Raw genomic sequence first — 19328 nt, forward strand, 5'->3', positions numbered from 1 at the left:
AGAGAGAATCTTTGTTAGCCCCAAAAAAATTATCTTCAGTTATCTTTAGAATCACATATAGGACTTACACAATTTAACCTGCAGAAAACTGTAGAAAAGGTAGAGCTTTGATTTCCACCGGTATAACTGGTGTAAGAAAATGAAACGAAGGAACGTTAACGATTGAAGACGTCGAACAATTTAAGGGCTTCTGCCTAAATTTTGCAATAGCAATAGCAATATTATTTTTTTCTTTACGATTTTGGGCAACAGGACATACATTTGTTATAGAATAAAATGGCGTTTCTTTGAAAAAAAAAATGTAGTTTTCCTTGAAGGGATTTTCTGAAATTACCTAATCACTTCAAAGTAGGGAAAACAACACACAGACGAACCCCTATTAAGCGGCCACCCATTAAACGGCCATCCCTATTAGGCGGCCAGTAATGAAAGTCCCGATGGGGGCTTTCTATTGTTTTTACCTCTATTAAGCGGCCAGACCCTTGAGGCGGCCACTATCCATTTCCCTGAGGGTGGCCGTTTAATGGGGTTGAACTGTATGTCGCTTCGTTACAACTCCTGATTTCGTTTGAATTCTACAGAACATATCCCAACATAGCCTGCTCTCTGAGGGAAAAGCTCCTAAAATAATAGTCAGGATGTGTCCTAACATGTTGAGGGTATGTCACGTCACCAGATTTTCCGTCTCACTGTTCTCTCTTCTTTTTCTCAAAAAGACTCTGAAGAGGTCCCGGGAAGTTGTATCCAAACATCTCAAAGTTGGCTCTGAACAACCGACCAAGGATGTCGATCCATTCTATGGGAATCTGCGAGTAATAACTGAGCAAAGAGGAGGCGGTACTGGATTTATTGTTGGAATGAGCATTGAATCTCTTTACATCTTCGGGCGTTAACCCTGCAGCCTCTTTAAAATCTGCCATGTCTTGATCAAAAGTTTCGTAATGACCTATAAAGTCATAGTTGATGGCACACATTCCACAAATGTTGACGTAATTGTCCCAGTGCCAATCCATAACAGGTGTACTCTTGTTACTTCCTTTGGTGACTAAATATTCAATGAATTCACGAAAAGAGATGTCATCGAGCTTATCAAGTGCGCTCTGGGAAGCGTTTGGACGAACGCTTTTTAGAATTGCTGTGCCGTGAAGTTGAAGTTTTGAGCGGGGAAATCTTGGATAAACAAACTTGTCTTTGTACGCAGAAAGGATTCGCTCAAACGGCTCACGAACAAACGTGAACTTGAAATATGTTTCTAATATCTGCTTCTGCTGGTAGGGAGGAAACGCTTTTAATCGCAACTCCCCCCCGCCTGTGTTAAATCGATACAGCATTCTCCTCAATTGTCTGGAGGCAACTTTAGGCATGACACAGTACAGGATTTGAAGAGAAGGAATCACTGCTAAATGAAACGGATCGGGCATCTCACTGTGGCCGGTCTTTGCACAGAACTTCTCAACCAGCTTTCTACGCTCGTTTTGTCCCTTAGAGTTAAACCTTGATGATTCCTGAAATTAAGAAAGAAAACCCTCTTTATGATCCCTTTTAATATCTTGCTTAACAGCAAGGTATTTCTAAATTATCATAAAGTTTCCAAACCAAATATGTCCGCATGTCCAAATGATAGGCTCCTGTTATATTAGTAATTCAATGCTTTCTAGTGGTATACCGTCTAATATCCCACGAGTCACTTAAATTTCTCGGAGTACACAAGAGCCTTTAGTTGAGTGTGTATACCAAAAACAATACAAGTGACAAGTGGAATATTCTCTGCTATTCCACGAGACAGCGTATTTTATACCATGCCATTGAAAATGCAGAGACCAACGCAAAAAATGCGACAATACGCGCAGAGCATGATGGGAATATACGAAGGCTTTCTTGTATATATTTTAAGTGGCTTTATTTTCTGTGGGATGGTATAAAATGTAATCTGCCACTGCAAGTTCTCAGTTACACTCGGTTTCCATTTTTTTCTGCCATACCTGCATAGTCTGTACATTTGAATCCTCTTTTGTGGCCCGCTCAGCATGACTTTGCCCTACGAAGAAACGAAAACACACAAGGTGTTATCGGTTATGTGGAGGGGTTAAAATACTGAGCCGAGTTGTTCAAAGCCCGATTAAGCTAACCTAGAATTGGCGAGAATTTTGATTTCAGTGTAGTATTTTTTTTCGGTGAGCTTTTCTGTTTATATTGTTTGTCCTTCAGTTTTGAGTTTGAATAATTTCAAACTTCCCAAAGCATAAGAATTGAAAAACATTGTTATACAAGAAAAATTGTTACTTCGATTAACTTTTAATCCTGAGTTAGCGTTAACCGGCCTTCGAACAACCTAGCCCTGGATAGTAATACAGCGTTCCCTTACATAAAAATGATTGCAGAACAAATCCGCTGAATATTTCTTTGCTGCTACAACTCTTCCATGGAATCAATGCAGCTATGCTGAAGCTTAGATTTCTTGTCAGTCTACTCACAGCCCAACACCTTTCACACCGCGTAATTGCCACAAAGCATTTGTTTCAAGTCATGCAGCTTTACCTCGGAAATTCAAAGTTGGCTCGTCAATTCCTTCTTGCACCCATTCCCCACTATCATAGTACGTCGAGAAAGTATCGGCGACCTAATGAGTTAGACGAGTCTGACAAGTAGCAACGAGCTGCCATTTGTCCGTCAAAATACCGCACATCAGCAGAGTGATCTTGGGCCGATTGCGCGCAAACAAATTAAAGGAACACCATCGCGACCATTTACCGGCTGCATTTGAATTAAACTTAGTGCTAAAATTACCACTAGTGTGTTCGGACATTCGTGTGCTTTGCGCTTGTTTGGCTTTTCATTTCTTTGCTGTTCATTTATAATGGTAATTGAACTGAGTGGAGTGCAATTTGGTCTGAAATCATACGCGTGATTTCAAAATGGAACGAGCGCGCAGCGCGAGTTCGATTTGAAATCACAAGCATGATTTCAGACCAAAATTGCACGACACGAAGTTCAATTGCCACTTTATTAGATCCATTTTGAAATCGCACAATTTTATCGCCTTAAATTTTAGATTTTTGGTGTATTGTTCCAGTAGCCGGTTTGTTAAAAAAAGCGGAACCGGAAACGCCTTTACGTCGAATTTAGTATGCAAAACGATGTCATGTGACGAAAACTCATTCGAGCATGACAAAGAAACAAGCAGTTCTGATCTGAAGTCGAAAGTAGTCTACTTCAGGTATAAAAGTGCAATTCTCGTCGCCTGAATCAATTATGGAAGGCCTACCTTTCTTCTGTGGTTTGAAGCTGAGACTTTTCATTGTCTTTGGAGAAGGAATTTGAAGGTGCATATCCTGTGTAATTCTGCGATCGATTTCTTTTGAGTTGTGAAACTCCCTCGAGTGCACGATGCCCAGTGGATGGTACGTTTTTTTTCTTTTAAATACCATTCAATGGTATGATTTTAAGGGAGTGCAGCTCGTTATCATCTCCGTTTCTTTTTGTAACCTCGTTGTAGGACTCAATACTCAGGACCTTGTCAAGTTCTTGCAGCGCCATTTGTTTTAAGATATTTCTTGGCAAGATGGCGGGACTGGCACCGGCTTCGTAAGACGTTCGTTCATGCACTATTTTGTGCAGTGTGGCGTATTTTGACTATGTTTATTCACAGCAACAGAGTTCAGCTGTTTTGTTGCTTCGTTTGAAACTACCGGAAACCTGGAAACATCTACCTTCTTGAGATGACTCTGAATTTGTTGTTGTGTGGTTTTCGTTTGTTTATGTTTTACTGGACTCAGTATCATACGGATCTTGAGCAGATGTTGAAGAAAAATCGCCAAAATATTCGTCAAAATGGACACTGAAAGTTGGGAACTTCCATTAAAGTAGGTCTTCAGCCTAAAGGAGCTCATAATCGTCATTCAGAAACTGTAATTAATTAAATTTGTCAATTTTTTTGGGAAAAAAGCTACAATAACAGCAAATTTTTGGCAATAGTATTTGCAAAATTCTCCACACAGTGGCTTTTTGCCTTTCATTTTCCTGAAATTTTATTGATTACTTTAAACTAATCTTGAAATCTGATTGGTTGTTTTGTTTTACTGGCCCATTCTCATTGGCTGAGAAAAAGATGCGATTTAGAGCAAAAAATAGTGCGATTCGTGAATAAATCGCACCACTGAGAGCCAATCAGATTGCAAGGATAACCAGTGATTTCAAAATGGATTTAATAAATGATTTTATTGTTTGGGAAGAGGCAGAGGACATCTGTCTCTTATTTAAACTCCTGTTAAATTCATTTAAGTTCCGGAATTAATTAAAACCCAGTTAGGGCTGAAGCTCATTTGCTTCTTTGCCTTCCTTGATGCTGAGAACATTTTCTGGTACACCCAATGCTCCACACGAGGCAAAGATGAAAATGTTAATTTGACATCCGAGGCTGGAGGTGTTATGGGGAATTTTAAATTGCTTGGCCGCGCCGAGACAGCGTCCATTTGAATGGTGCTTTTCAGATTTTCACTCGTCGTTGTGGTGAGAAACTAGTTTCATTTCATGATTGTATATATTTGAGCACAACACTCGTGCTGACCCCAAAATTATTAATTTTGAAGAAAAATGTTTTTCGGCATTTTTAGGCACAGGTAGCCTGCGAACGCAGACGTATTTCTGGCTGTCGCTTATCTCCGCCGAAAATAACGTTTGCGAACCCGAGCCAGGAAACGATTTCTGTGACGTAGGAATTTTAAGCCAATCACAGTTTAGCTCAAATAGCCCCAGAACTGCTGCGCGAGGTATTCGCTGCGAGGAGCACTCGAGTGTCATTCTATCATGGAATCTGATTGGCTAAGGAGGTTTACTTCCCTTAAAGAGAAACGTTTCTCTTTAGGGGAAGCAAACCGCCAAAGAGTAAAACTCGCCTAAATGGCTCTAAACCACCTCCAGGAACCCAGAGACATCAAAATAACGCAATGCAAACATAGAGTAAGCCATTTTATTCAAATTATTTTCTACACGTAGCATTTAGAGTAATTTTGGAAGCATTCTCATACATTGTCTTATAAACGGCTAAAATTGTAACGCAATCGCCAACAGCATAATGTCACGTATTTATCGTATTCAACGTCTGGGCCGCCTGTGGTTATATTTAACAAAAACACACACACACGCGCGCGCGCACGCACACACACACACACACACACACACACACACACACACACACACACACACACACACACACAAAGAGTGATTCTACACAACAGTATAGTGAAAAAAATGATTATAGATGTCTCTTAACAGTGCCTATGAAGTAAACAATAATTGCTGCTCATTTGAAAGGCTTTTCAAAGTAACCGGAAGAATGACGTTTTCCTTTTTGGAATATCTTTTTTCATTTTAGAGATATTCACGTTTTTGTGTTATCCAATTGAATAGAAAACCAATCAGGGTGAATCACTTCCGGGCAAGGGTCATAATTTCTCGGTTCTGGGTGACTTGTTCACTGGCTGCCATTGACGCAAGTACGCCAGTAGCGTGACGCTCGTACTATACCTCACGCTAACTCTCACTCTTTACATAAAATGTTAAGTAAACAGAACACAAGAGTTACACTTCCGGTAATTCAATCTGGCCTGATGCCCTGATTTGACCAATGGTGATATATACAGTAAGATATTGATCATAATATTAACAATTTTAAATTTTTGTGATTCATAAATGTTAATGGTATTTAAGATATGTATATATATCGTAAGAAGTGATAGGTAACTTTTAACTTAACTTAATTTATTAGTAATTTTATTGGGAGTGTCCCCAATTAGTCGGCCTCCGGGCTGACTAGAAGTTTTAGACACTTAAATAAAGTTTATTGATTGATTGATTGATTTTTACCTGTTCGTTTATTCGCAGAAAATACGCATTAATTGATAGTTTTTAATCCACTCATTGTGATCTTTATATTTGTCTGCGTGACTAAAGCCCGTCAATTCAACGGTTTAGCCTGTCATTTGTTGCCAAAATTGATTAAATTGCGAGCGAGTTGTGTGAACCGTGGGCTTGGAAACAAAATAAAACGCTAAAGACAGCCTGTCACAAATGATTGCGTCTTCAAGGTCTTCATGCCAGTCTTCGTTTAAAAAGGAATAAATAGAATTTCTTGAATCAATACAGCGTGGTTGCCAAAATCAATAGCACAAACTGCCGTCAATCCAACGCCTGTCTTTCATAAACAAAGCTGTCTTTCATAAACAAAACTGATTGTAACCCGCAAGTGTCCAGAATCGCCCTTGACAGGAATCGTACATTTGGAACGCTACAAATGGTCACACAGGAATTTCTCACACAGGAATTTAGCGAGAGCTCACATATACACGAGACGTTAGTCGCGAGTGACAAAAGGTTGTATTCTGAACTACAGAAGCTGTTTGCAATCGAGGAAAATTGCAGGTGGCTCAAGCTCACGGCAAAAATATTATACACTTAAGTAATGGCCTCGAGAGAAAGCTTTTGTTTTCCTCTTTTCCCGAGAATCTCATTGTTTCCCTTCTCGGAAAAATCGAGATTCGAGGGAAACGAAAACTTTTTCCCAAGGGATCAGTAATTGAGTGTTTTGTTATATAGCTGAGGTGTAGTGTAAAGTTATAAGGCAAGAAGAAGCCCGGAGAAGAAGTCAAAGTAACCTCTGGCTAGTGGGAGAGCGGGCAGATATTGCTTAAATATCGCCCGCCGGGCCGACATTTAGATCTAGCCATTGCATAAATCAACTAATAAGAGTTCGCGTTAGAGTATAGAAACTCCAGCTTTATAACAAAAGACATTGTATGGGAATATTTAAGACCGGGTTTAGGAAATATTAGAAAGGTTTAGGAAATACTGAAAGCTCTTAGTGAAAATGTCTTATTTTTAATGTATTGGCTGTTTTCTGTTCGCTTTTTCCACCGATTTCAAGCGATTTCAGCGACTCCTGCCTTTCTTAAAGAAGACGTTCTCTATTAATAAATATATTGATATTCAAAAAACCGTAATATTTTTGCCTGGGTTCTGAGGTTAAACAATTGACCTTTATTTACCCTGGACCCCGGAGATTTCTTTTAGCGTTGGTGCCGCGATCAGTGAGCGGCGAAGCATCTCCACTCGCAGCGTATCAGGGTTTAGAGGAATCACCGCTCCTCGCGAGAAAGAAAAACAAAACCTTTGGCATCCAGGGTAACCGTTCAACGGCGTGAGAGAATGTTTTTTATTATTATTATTAATTTACAAACGCAATATACATAGGAAGAACTAAACAAAATGAAAAGAGGAAAATAGTAATATTACAGCAAGTACAGCATGATAGTGAGAAAATGTTGATCATTTGGGATAAACTGCAATGTAAAGCCCATTCCATTAACACACACACGCAGAAAGCTCTCACGAAAGCATATTTTGCACCGAAAAATAGATCGCAGTTGTTTGGACCAATTTTGTAAGCGGCTGTCGGCCCTGGAGACGACGCTTTCACGCAGTGAATCTATCTTGCGCAGTTGAGCTGTAAATGGAGTTTCGACACAATAGATAAGATTCTCTTAAGAAAGCTAGCTAGCTAAATGTATGGCATTGATTAAAGAGCTTCAACTTAGTCCGACTGCTATATACCAGTAGCTTGACCAGAACTTGGATCAGTGATAAACAGTAAAAAAACTAGCTAACCTTGAATAGCTAATTGTAAATAAATGAGGCCTAAAGATTACCAAAACCGAATGCATGTTAATTGACTCAAGTCAGAGACTTGCTAGTACCTTTGGCCACCAAATCCTTAGGAGTCTATATCGATCAAAATTTGTCGTGGTCCAAACATGTTAATGAGATATTGCTAAAGTTGTCTCCTCAGCTGGTACAGGTGCTCTTATATCATGTTACTATAAAGAGCTATTATCGAAACATATTGCGATTATTGCTGTCCTGTGTGGGACGGTCTGAACGAGTTAGCCTACAAATTACAAAAACTCAAGTCTGTTTACCATTCTGGTCGCAGTAAAATACCGATGGGATAACCCTTATATCGGAAAGAAAAAACAAGAGTTGAAATCCTTGCTCAAAACTGTGAATGATCAGGCTCCTAAGTCAGTTCTTGAAAGGCCTTTCCAATTAACCGCTGGTCTTAATTTTATGTCTTTTAAAAAAATTTAAAACGTAATTTCTGCCTGACAGTGGGGGACATTTGTGACCAGAATAGCCGTCGGAGCCACTAGATCTTTTCGCAAGTTTAAAATGAGATCAATCACTTATGTCCTCCTCGTATTCCGGCAAGGCAAACATGTGAATCAGTTCAGTTTTCAATGTTTATTGAGTGGCTCCAATTGCAAATCATTGACTTCTTAGGGATTTATATTCACTTCAAAGTTTGCAACTGACAAATTTCACGCAGAATCCCGTGGCGATATCCTGAAGAAAACAGGTTAGTTTTCTAATGGCGGGAAAAATTTAGAAATTTGTAGAGATGGACATGGTTTGTACGAAGCGTATTTTCACTGATAAAGAGACAATGGAGGGAACAAACCGAGCTCTCGATCATTCGTTAAAAAAATTAAAATATATGTAATTAGATGCGTTAATATCTTGGCGAATCCTCGGAGGGAGACGAAATAAAAAAATAGCGAATAAACTTTTATTGTTGTACTACACAATACAATAAGAAAAAGATTTTCCAACAATTTTCTTCCGCGCAAGTTTGACTTCGAGGCGGGCAGAAGGATCGAGAGGTTCACGGGAAATGAAATTTGTTAAACTTGTGTCCTGGAGTAGAAATATCGTGAAATATTTATACTCGTTTCTCGCGTTATTTTTCACTGTATTCCAGATGTGTCTTGGATAATAGAGTTGTATGGTTGATCTGCTTGAAAGTAGAAGGTGGGGTCTTGTGGCATAGAAAACACAAGACCCAAGTGTGTTCTTTTAGTTCTTATTTAGAGATTAAATTAACATGGCTCCCACATGATGACAAAACAAACGCTTACCTATTGCGACATTCACCTTAATTTGCTTTGCATACGATTCGTATCCTACACGGATGAGTAATATTCCAGTAGTAAGAAGAATCAAAAGGAATAATTGTTTCATCGCCATCATCGTTACAAACAACGATTCGACGTGGCCGGAATTAAATAGAGTTGAACCTTCCTAAAGCGACCACCCACAACGTCATGCTCAGGTGATCGCTTACAGGAGGTGGTCACTTATGAGAGCCTAGACCCTATTGGGTCAAACGTTTGCTCATTAGCATATGGTAACTACAGAGACTTCCCCCTTGTTTTAAATGTTTTATTCGTGTAAAAAGTCAATTTTGAGCAAAAAATCCGGTACATCGCATTGAGAAATTACCGTCTCTTGTAATACCAGGAACGCGCTTATGTTACACAGTCTAACTATCCAATTTTCGCTCTATTATCTGTCAACTGATCGCTTAAGGGAGGTTAAAAACAAAAGGAAATTTCAAACTTTTAGCCTAAAAGTGGTCGAAGTCGCTTGGGAGAGGTGGTCGCTTACAAGAGGTTCCAAATATAGTGATTTAAATTGGAAAGTTTTGGTATTTTGGAAAACTGGTCGCTGAGGAGCAGATCGAATACAGCGAAGACTGAGCACCTATTGCGACAGTTCAGTTTAGCTGCTTAGCAACCCGGTGATAGAATTTCACACATGTATCTTACTAAGCAGTGGATACTGGTGAATTTTGTAGCGTATCATCCTATGTATATACATAAACAATCTCTTCCACGATTGTAATGGATCTAAAGCGTACCAAAACATGAAAATAATTGAAGAATCCTTAACTTCACTTCAATGTAATGTAAACTTGCTTTATTGTTTGAAGAAGCCACACGCACCCACTATTGTCGCACACGCTAATCACACACATCCAACTCTTGCCACATGAAGAATGCAGAAAAACGGCAAAGCGAAATAAACGAGGAAACTTACAAGACGAATAAAAGACGAACTGTAAAACTGGAGCAAATCCAAAACAAGGCGTAGACAGAAACTCAAACCACTATTATAAATAAATTACGCGCAAACCGAACATAGAGTATGCAAATGAACATAACATGTACGAAATGGCACAAAACAAAGGAAACTGAGTTAGGGAAAACTTGACTCCAAACACGAAGCTATGACACAAGTTCTGGCGTCTACACCCCCTAACCGTACAAAGTAAGAATAAAAATAAAAATAATTAATAATAAAATGATAAGGAACACGACAGTATCCTTGCAGGTAAGCTTTTGGGACTCGTTCACTCTTAAGGCTGGTTTAATCACCAGCACATAAACAAAATAAGCTAGGGCAGGAACAGGGGTTTGAACAAGGGCTTTAAGTTAGGAAAAATGTCAAATGAAAGGTGCTTATTATCGATTTCTTAGTAATAATAATAATAATAATAATAATTATGAATTTATTGTGCGCAAATTCCATACGTATATGTTCAAATGCGCATTTACAATTAAAATACATAAAGAATGAACGTTACACGCTAAACGTGAAAATTACAGCTTGAAAATTAAAATTCTAAAAAACTAAGTTATAGGTTAAAAATTACAAGCGTTAAAGTACAATTTATACCTAACTAAAATCTAAAATTCTAAGAAATTACAATACTATTCGGATTTTACTAAAAACGCGTTTGAAAACAAATATGTACTTCCACCTGTGTTTCTTATGCTTATGCATTTTAGTTTTCCATGCCCGCCGTGGTAGGATTAATGCCATTAATTAGCACGGATTACTAATCAAGGCAGACTGGTTGCTAGTTGTTAGAGAAAAAATAATATCCTGCAAACAGGCTCCCAGCGAGGGCGGAAAAACAATCAGGCAAGCGAAGAGAGCCGTTAAGCGCGAAACAAAGAACCATGCGCTCCTCCTCGTCACCAGACCGCTCTCGGCTCGCTCCGCTCGCCCTAGACCACACTCAATCGAAACGAAAACCATTGAGAATCTTTTTCTGAATTCTTTAAATTCAGATTTGCACCTCTACTAAAAGACAGAAAATAAACCAAGAGGGGCTTAGTGTCGCTAGCGCTGAAGTCACGATCGAAAAACGTTTGACAAAAGCAGAGTGATTAGGATTCTCTTGTGTTCGAAGATATACCAAGACAACCGACCTAGAATCAAAGAACACTAATTAAATATATCATTTTTAGATATCTCGGTCAAGGTTAATGAAAATTATACAAGGGAATTTGCGCAGGAGGTAGCATGAAGTCTGAATCAAAGCTTTCGCTATCGAAAATAAATGAAATGAAGTTCATGGTGCGACCGACACTTTGTACCTACTTGTTTATGAGAGACTTGGATATGTGCAAAAAGAAAACAATTACAGAACAATTATGTTTGATGTGAAGGACATTTCGTTATAGAGTACTTGAAGTGTGAATACTTAGGTCATGTGACTTTGAACGCTTAGTGGATGTTTTTGCGACCACGTGGAGATGTTGTTTACTAGTTTTAAGGGTCGTAAATTCGTCGTAGAAGTTGCATTTCTTAGAGTCAAGTTCGAATAAATGGTTTAACTCAAAACCAATGATAGTTATCATGTGACCCTCAGAATTGTCCACGTGATATGGACCGGAAGTGATCCACTGACCCAAACATCTCCAAGAAATCATTAAGCACGCTTTTAATAAGTCGCGGCGCCATTTTGATTTTTTAATGAATGTGGTCTAACCTGTCATCTTGGCATGATTTCAATACGCTGGGTATCAAATGACATCGTCAAAAGAAGAGTCCAAGAAAGGTCAGTATCTTTCCCAGCACCGCATAAATATTAAATGAAATAATAGCTTGGAAGATTGTCTTTTTGTTAGGCTCAAATGGTCACCATTGCGCTATTCTTCTATATGCGCTAATCTATTCTTACGGGGATGTGCTCGACAAGAGTCGCAAGAGAAATGTGACTTATCGAGAGATACTGAGCGCACCAGAACTGAAGAAATTATGAATTCATCGAATAGGAAGAGAGGAAAACAGGGTTTAAGTTAAATGCCCTATTTCTATAGAAGTACATAACTGTACATACATTTTATTTCGACTAACCACCTTAATTGTTTCTATATTTATATAGCGTATACCCTAGGTCCTGGATTTGCGCCACTGTTATGGGTTTTCCGTGCGTGTTCCAATGCAACTTTGGGGAAAGTATGAGCCTTTAATTTAATTACATGCTGCAATAACCATTTCCCCTGCTGGACAAGAACACCTAGCTTTGTTTACGATAGCAGAGTATATTCGTAACACATTGAGGCCTTTCAGTCTTTCCCTAAGATCTATAACGCTCCCCTTAACATATTCCTCACTGTCCTTCAATAGGCATAATACATCAAATACATAATTCTCATAGAAACACTTGTAACCCTTGTCAAGAGGCTTTTTAACATAACTTTAAGCATTCCTTCCACTTTTTTTTTTAGCATGCTGTACAATGTTTTTGAAAGAAAACTGCTTGGGGAAAACTGATGTCTCAGTGCTCCCCTTTCCCTCAATAGATGCAACTTGTTCTTCGGGCTGTTGGATTTCTGAAGTATTCAGCATGTCCTCAGCACAACACAAAATGATTGAACTTTGCTTTCTTTCCACGTGCGTATCACTTGTTGAAGTGACCTCACTTCCATGCGCTTACGTCATATGTAAACCATTGTAACCAGTTTATTTTTTGTAACCCGATGACTAATAGGAGTTGTCAAGTCGACTCGAGTCGAGTCGAAGAGTCGAGAAGTTTATTTAAAGAAGAAAAGAGTAGAATGATCATCACAGCATTTTCCTGGATCCAGATCTGCTCGACGGAGACTCTTATTCAAGTTTTGCCTTACCCCGACAGTACACGCAGCATTCAATTGAGAATATGAACTATATCATGAACATACGAATTTAAGGCAGCCCAATTCAAACTGGTTCTACTACGTCGGAGGAAGTGATAAATTTTCTTTCATTGCCACCTCGCGCACAGACATCAGAAACGACTTATAAAAACCGTGTATATTGTGATTCCTGAAAGTGAACTTAAGTCGTGGGATGTTGTTCTTAAACAGGCCATTGTGCATGTAGCTAACGTAAATGTAGATATACTCATATTCTATGGTTTAAATCTGACCTGGGTGTCTTTGCACCAAAGTCTTTAAGACGGATTGAAATTCAAGAAAACCTTAACACCTTAATAATTCAAGAAAACCTTAACACCTTAATAATTCATGCTGTTCAGTCTACTTGTGCTCGCCATGGGACGCAAGGCAGTTTTCTTTTGCATATTTTAGGGAGTTTTAAGGCCTGTTTGAATTACGCTAATTCAGGGGTACAGTTTCAAAGCCTGGTACCACACAAATGCCCAATCATTAGTGAACCTTATCGTATCACTACCCGATAAAGATCGAGTGTTGCATGGCATCGATGCATCAAACAAAAAAGATGCTGTAAAGGTTGGAAACAGTTGTTAGCTACATCAAGCAAAGCCCGCGCTTGTTATGCAAATGTTTAGTTAAATTATGCCAGAATTGAACATTTAACATTAAATTAACATTTACACAAACCAATAGGCAGAAGTGTATTTTCAAAATATAAACACTCGGCTAAATTGCAACTCACTAGACACCTTTTGTAATGATTTAATTTTTGTAATGTCAACTCCAATTTTTAATGTACGGCAAGTTTCGGGTAAACTTTGATTAGTAGCTAGAGGTTTAAAAGTGAAACCGTCTAAAGCTAAGAAATTTAACGGCCCAAATAATGTAACACTCGTTGCCTAGAAATGTTAGGTATGCGACAATAATTTAGTTTCATCCATTCTTTTTTTTTTAATTAAGAGCGACCAGCTTTAAAACTCTACGGAATGAACTTAAAGCGTATTTTTCTAGTTATAGTGGCCGTTAGTTCCATCATAATCGTCGGTTTTATTGTTCACGTGAACAACATTTACGAAGTCGCAGCCTTTAGCGAGCAGATCGATGTTGTTTCGTCCGCTCTATTTCGCAAATATGCAACACAAAGAGGCAGAGAGTTGCCAACTCGAAAGCCATTTGTTTATCTCACGGAAACTGAGCAATGTCTTCCTCCATACTTGGCTTCATCTTCTCAGATTGGCGATCCACAGAAATGCAACTGTGATGTAATAGTGCTGAGTTACCGAGCAAAGTGCCAAGAAAACAATCAGTCACATGTGAGTTATTTGTTTGATCCCAATACTCTGTTTGCGTCTGGACGAAATGTACTTTTCTTTGCCGCAATGGACAGAAGACCGGGCTATCATTATTACATATTTTTAAACGACGACACAGTTCTCAAGTACAACAAATTTACCCCCGCCGCCATGAAAATACTGTCGCCTTTTCGAGCTGTGGAGGCCTGGCTGTTAGATTTCGAACCAGTGGTTGGTGTGCTGGATTACAAGGTTCATCATGGAGCAGACGTTATACTTACACTCAGAAGAAACTTGTGTGGTATAAACGAAACATCGCTGGTCCTTCCTACTGTGCTTTTCGACGCACTCTTTAACGCTTACCATCACGAAGCTATTGGGCATATTCTTCCCTATCCGTCACAGTATGAACAAGAATGTGCTTTCTGCAGTCATAGGAAAGCTTTGATCGCCGTCGAGGTCAAATTTGGTGGCCAAGCACTCATGTTTGCTCCAGTCACTGGTGGCAATCGCTTACACCGCAGGCATGAAACCAATCGGAGGAACATGGGGGCCATATCGCGGGAATTCGTCGAAAACTTCAAGCGGGAGGCCCCTGCAAAGCTAAGAAGTCACGTGATATTTGAAATGTTATACAACCGTGCCAAGTACCACCTTAGTCTACACTCGAGGTCGTATTGTGCAAATGTAACTCGCCACCAACCTATTATCCCATACAAGCATTTGCTAAGTGATATTTGACCCTCTCTGGCTTTCGGACGTTCAAAATATTCAAAAATTTAAAGTGGTCTCCTTTCTCTTGTAACTGTTAACCAATTTATGAACAGTTCACACTAGTCTCGTAGTTTTAATAAGAAGCTTTGATTTAGGTATAAAATAGCAATGTAAGCTAATATAAATGCCATCATTTATTTTTACCATTGTTCCTCTTTTCGGTAGTTATACTTTCTTTTAATCCTGTTTTCCATTTTACTCTTATTCATCGTAACATTTGATTCGTGCCTGTACCAAATGAATCAAGGCCGGGAAGTCCGTATTGGGAAGTGTTAATTAAGACCAAGGGCACAGAGTTTCCCAATACGCACTGACCAAGGCTGGCAAATACAGTATTGCTTTGAAAGCAACTATTGTGTTGAATTTTAATTAAAACATTTCAGTTCATATAAAATCACCAAAAAGTGAAGCAGAAAGACTTTTAGAGGGTGGGCTGGCTGGCCACCTCTACAATTCTTCAGAAAGCTAGTTCATAACTTAATATTGTTATTCACTTAAATTTTTAACGGTCGCATTGTGATTTTTCCTCGATTCTCTAAGTTATTTAGGCTAAGAAAATGAAACTTGAGTCTCGAAAAATGAGATACCAAGGATACATTTTTATTTTATTAAACATGATTTATATCATGGTTTGCCGCCGATTTTAAGGTCGGCTCACACGAGGGCACTAGTCCCTGCAGCTAGTCCCCTGAAGAGTTTACACGAAGGCGCTGATCGCAGGGACTTGTCCCACGAACAGTTCTACAAAGGCGGACGCTAGCACCTCTTTTTTTATTATTATTTTATTTATTTATTTGAAGTAACACGTCTTTAAAAAATTACTCGTAACACAAATTACAAATTACAATTATAACAAAGTACTCTGGTATGGCTACTCCGATACTACAATGTACATTACTTATTTACACCAGGTGTTACTTACTTACATTAGGAAAACGAACAAAATAAAGTAATTAATTAATTCTGACAACACATATTAGTTACAATTAAATCAAACAGGATAGAAAACAAGAAATACAAAAAAGAGAAAGAAAAAAAATAAAAGGAAAGGGAAACTCAAAATTACAAAATAAGCAAAAAAAGCAAACAAACAACTAATAGCGCGGGGAAGGGGGAGAAGGAACGATTTCTAATCTTGATTTAATACAATTAAAAGTAACTTAGTCTGTAAAGTTTGAGAGGAGCATTGTCACGTTACGAGTACCTTTTCGGTGTTAATTTACAAATTTTCAACTTTATATTTATAGGTGGTTCTAGCAATAAATTCGGTCAGTACAAGTGAACTGTTATTTAGTTTACTTACATACACATAGAATTTCATGAAAAGGAGAGTGTAATTGAATTTTCTCACTAGCTCCATGTATGTTGGGTGTTTTAAGGTGGTGAAAAGCGTTTCTTTTGTATCTGGTCTAAAGTTTCAACCATTCTGAGTGTTAAACCAATTAATGACTTCGCATGTGAAGGTTTTTTTAAAATTAGCAGTCGATAAAGGTGTGATTTATGGAGTCTGGCTCACCACAGTTAATGACTGTATTTATCCCATATCTGAAGAGTTCTTTCTTTGTAATGACAATCCTATGAATAAATTTGAATTGAAATTCTTTCAACTTATTTTCTTTGCATGTTTTTGAAGCCATTTTAAAAACATCTATCCAATTCTCTGTGTCTATAGATCGTTTTCACTGTCACGCAATAAAAAAATAAATCGAAAACCATCTAGTGGAAAAAGCTATGAAATTATGATGTTATAGAAGATAACTAAATAAGCCACTTCTCCAAGTTTTAGGCCTGTGCGTTTCCCCAAACTTCAGATATTCGTCGAAATGTTTCGCCGATATTTACAGAGCCCAGTATGAAAACGCCATGTTGGTGTACCTCGGTGGTACACCAATATGGCGGCCGGAAAATAGTGTAAACATCTGGAACTTACTTTGGCTATCTAGGCGACTGATTATCAGTACTGATCAAACAAGCATTTACGTAAGCACTTTTCCAAATGCTTTAACCTCTAAAAAGGCTCAAAATCATGGGATAAGTATATATTTTTCGACAAACTCGATCATAGCCTTGTGTCACGCACCTCCATAACCCTGAAATTCAAAATGCTCTGGATTCCAAACGAAGCACGCTATTGAACTGTAAAATTGTAAACAAATATAAATATACCGCCTCTTGTGCCTGATGAGGACAAAAACTTTGGTGGCTCTTTCGTTTTGGATTTTAGAAAGTGATGACGTCATGTGAAAACGATCTATTGAAATATCTCTTTTCCATCTTTCCGGGCCAGTATGAGGTGATTGGTGTTTTTAACGAGAAGTAGGCGATAATAGTCTCTTGCCCTATACGTTTAATTTTTTTCAAAATTGATTTGACTAGTCTCGTTCAGTGAAAAAGATTTCCAGTTTTCTCTATAATTAAAGATCGAATTTTGCCCTAGGACTCGCGCTCTGTTCTTCAAGCTCACAGGAATTGCACTCAAGATTTGATAGAACTGGAGAACGTTTGTGTTACAATGATATTTAGCTTGAAATTCTTGAAGAGTTAAATATTAACCGTTTTCATTAAAAAGCTATTGGATCATGTGGATACCCTTGATAAACCATTCCCTCATAAATAACGGTTTCCCATTAACTAAGATTTCTTTGTTATTAAAGAGAATGGTGTCGGTTCCTTGATCATAATTGTACAGAGTCTTGATTTCATCAAGTGCAATAAGTATGTCTCTATAGAATGTTGGAATGTGCCTTAAATATTTGACATCGTAGTTACATCGAAGCAGGAAATTGAGACCTCCGTGTTTGTTAAAAAAGAAATAGTCCGGTACTACTTTCCAATTGCAGTTATCTCTAAAGAGAAGTCTTTTGATCCATGCAAGTCTGAGCGATTTTATCGTAAGTTCGATGTCAACCATCCGTAAGCCCCCCGTGGAAAGGTCTTGGTACATACTAGTCCGTTTTGTTTTGTCCTTGTTATTTTTCCAAAGGAAACGAAACATTTTATCTTTTACCATTGGCACTATTTCCTTAGGGACGTTAACATTTGAAATTGAGTATATTAAGTCAGACAACCCCAAAGATTTAATTATTAGTACTTTTCCATAGAGTGGTAATCCCCTCGATTTCCAAATGTCTAAATTTGTCTCAGTTTTTGCACTTTCAAATTGAAGTTCATCTGGTTATTACCTTTTTCGTCATAGGAAACATATATTCCTAATAATTTTTTGGGAGTATTCATCCATTTCATCCCTAGCGGTTTGGTTCTATTATTCAACCATTTCCCTAACCAGAAGGCTTTTGTTTTCTCTCCGTTGAGCACTAATCCAGAGAAATTCCTAAAAGCGCTCATAGTTATCAGGGTTTGTTCAGCAGAAGCAACATCAGCACAGAATAAGTTGATATCGTCTGCAAATTGGCTTAGTTTGATCTCTGAGCCAAAAATTCTGATTCCTTTTATGATTGCGTTTTGTCTCATTTTGTTTGATAGTATTTCTGAAGTCAGGATAAACAGATTTGGCGAGAGTGGGAATCCTTGTCTATCTCCTCTAGAGGGTTTAAATCAGTCCGTTGCAAAACCGTTGTTCAAAGCTGCGCTTTCTATGTCCATGTAGAAGTTCTCGATCCATTTTCTTAAGCTATCACCTCTTGGAATTTGTACATTTGTCGTTCTTTTTGTTTTTCTGTATCGCGACCTTTTTCCCTCTCGCATTTGTCTCTGTGTCATTAGGAGGACATTTTACCAGAGTAGAGCCGTTAGAGGTTATAAGTTACGTATTTTAGCTTAGTTTGTAGAGTTCGAAACCCCTGTAATTTACGATGTGATAGTTTTTTTAATAATGTTCTCATTAATTTTACGATATGTTTTAGGCTCTCTAGATATTAGCACTGGAGGGACAAAGTTTGAAGTATTCCGTGAATATGTTGGTTATGTGCATTTTGTCTTGTTGTTCCGGGCCCGGCTACTTGACCTGTTTGGAGTTCTACACTGCTTCTTATTATCACGGGTGTCATATTTATCTTTAATTTGTGCGTCCAGCTTCGCCAGAGATAGCTGTAATATTCCTTCTGGAAAGCTATAAGTTTGTCTTAAAGAGACGTTCCTATGTCCAACGTCAGGATGCATCAGTAGTCTAGTCATTTCAGTGGAATATGCCGAAAGTATCGTTAACGCACTGTGATGAAATGATACCCGGGAATTAAAGAGCCGCTGTTCTTCTTGTATACCTATGAAAAGCTTTGCTACGATTGGTGTTTAAGGCGAACCCTTAACCATTCCGCCAATTTGATCATGGGAGGCAACCATAAACCTTATTCTGACATGGGTTTTTTTCTGGTTCTCTGGGACTAGGGGATGGAGCTAGCTTTTGAGGCCGCCATTTTATAACTCTTACAGCCTTAAAGCTAACACAATGAAACTCATAACACAA

The 19328-nt window shown here is 38.4% G+C and overlaps 3 protein-coding genes across 3 annotated transcripts in view; 1 reads left to right on the forward strand and 2 right to left on the reverse strand.

Annotated features, from left to right (window-relative positions):
* Positions 1–19328, reverse strand: part of LOC145493835 (uncharacterized) — a 165361-nt gene that overhangs the window by 24048 nt on the left and 121985 nt on the right. The gene's annotated exons all lie outside the window — the stretch shown is intronic.
* Positions 250–9339, reverse strand: LOC145493250 (carbohydrate sulfotransferase 11-like). The gene is made up of 3 exons (XM_081472675.1): positions 8970–9339; positions 1983–2038; positions 250–1505 (listed from the first exon to the last, which is right to left on the reverse strand). The coding sequence occupies exons 1-3, from the start codon at positions 9079–9081 to the stop codon at positions 687–689; spliced, it is 987 nt and encodes a 328-aa protein (XP_081328801.1). The 5' UTR covers positions 9082–9339; the 3' UTR covers positions 250–686.
* Positions 13826–14974, forward strand: LOC145493959 (uncharacterized). The gene has a single exon (XM_081473451.1). The coding sequence runs from the start codon at positions 13826–13828 to the stop codon at positions 14870–14872; it is 1047 nt and encodes a 348-aa protein (XP_081329577.1). The 3' UTR covers positions 14873–14974.

This window comes from Orbicella franksi, chromosome 7, assembly GCF_964199315.1.
Source record: "Orbicella franksi chromosome 7, jaOrbFran1.1, whole genome shotgun sequence".
In the NCBI taxonomy this organism is placed as follows: Eukaryota; Metazoa; Cnidaria; class Anthozoa; order Scleractinia; family Merulinidae; genus Orbicella; species Orbicella franksi.

What these genes read in the sequence shown, in the direction of transcription:
- LOC145493250 (XM_081472675.1), bottom strand. Translation starts at nt 9,081, where the DNA reads ATGATGGCGATGAAACAATTATTCCTTTTGATTCTTCTTACTACTGGA. An exon ending in TAAGGTGAATGTCGCAATAG is followed by an intron (nt 2,039 to 8,969) that starts GTAAGCGTTTGT and finishes GTTTCTTCGTAG; the next exon opens with GGCAAAGTCATGCTGAGCGG. An exon ending in CAAATGTACAGACTATGCAG is followed by an intron (nt 1,506 to 1,982) that starts GTATGGCAGAAA and finishes TCTTAATTTCAG; the next exon opens with GAATCATCAAGGTTTAACTC.
- LOC145493959 (XM_081473451.1), top strand. Translation starts at nt 13,826, where the DNA reads ATGAACTTAAAGCGTATTTTTCTAGTTATAGTGGCCGTTAGTTCCATC.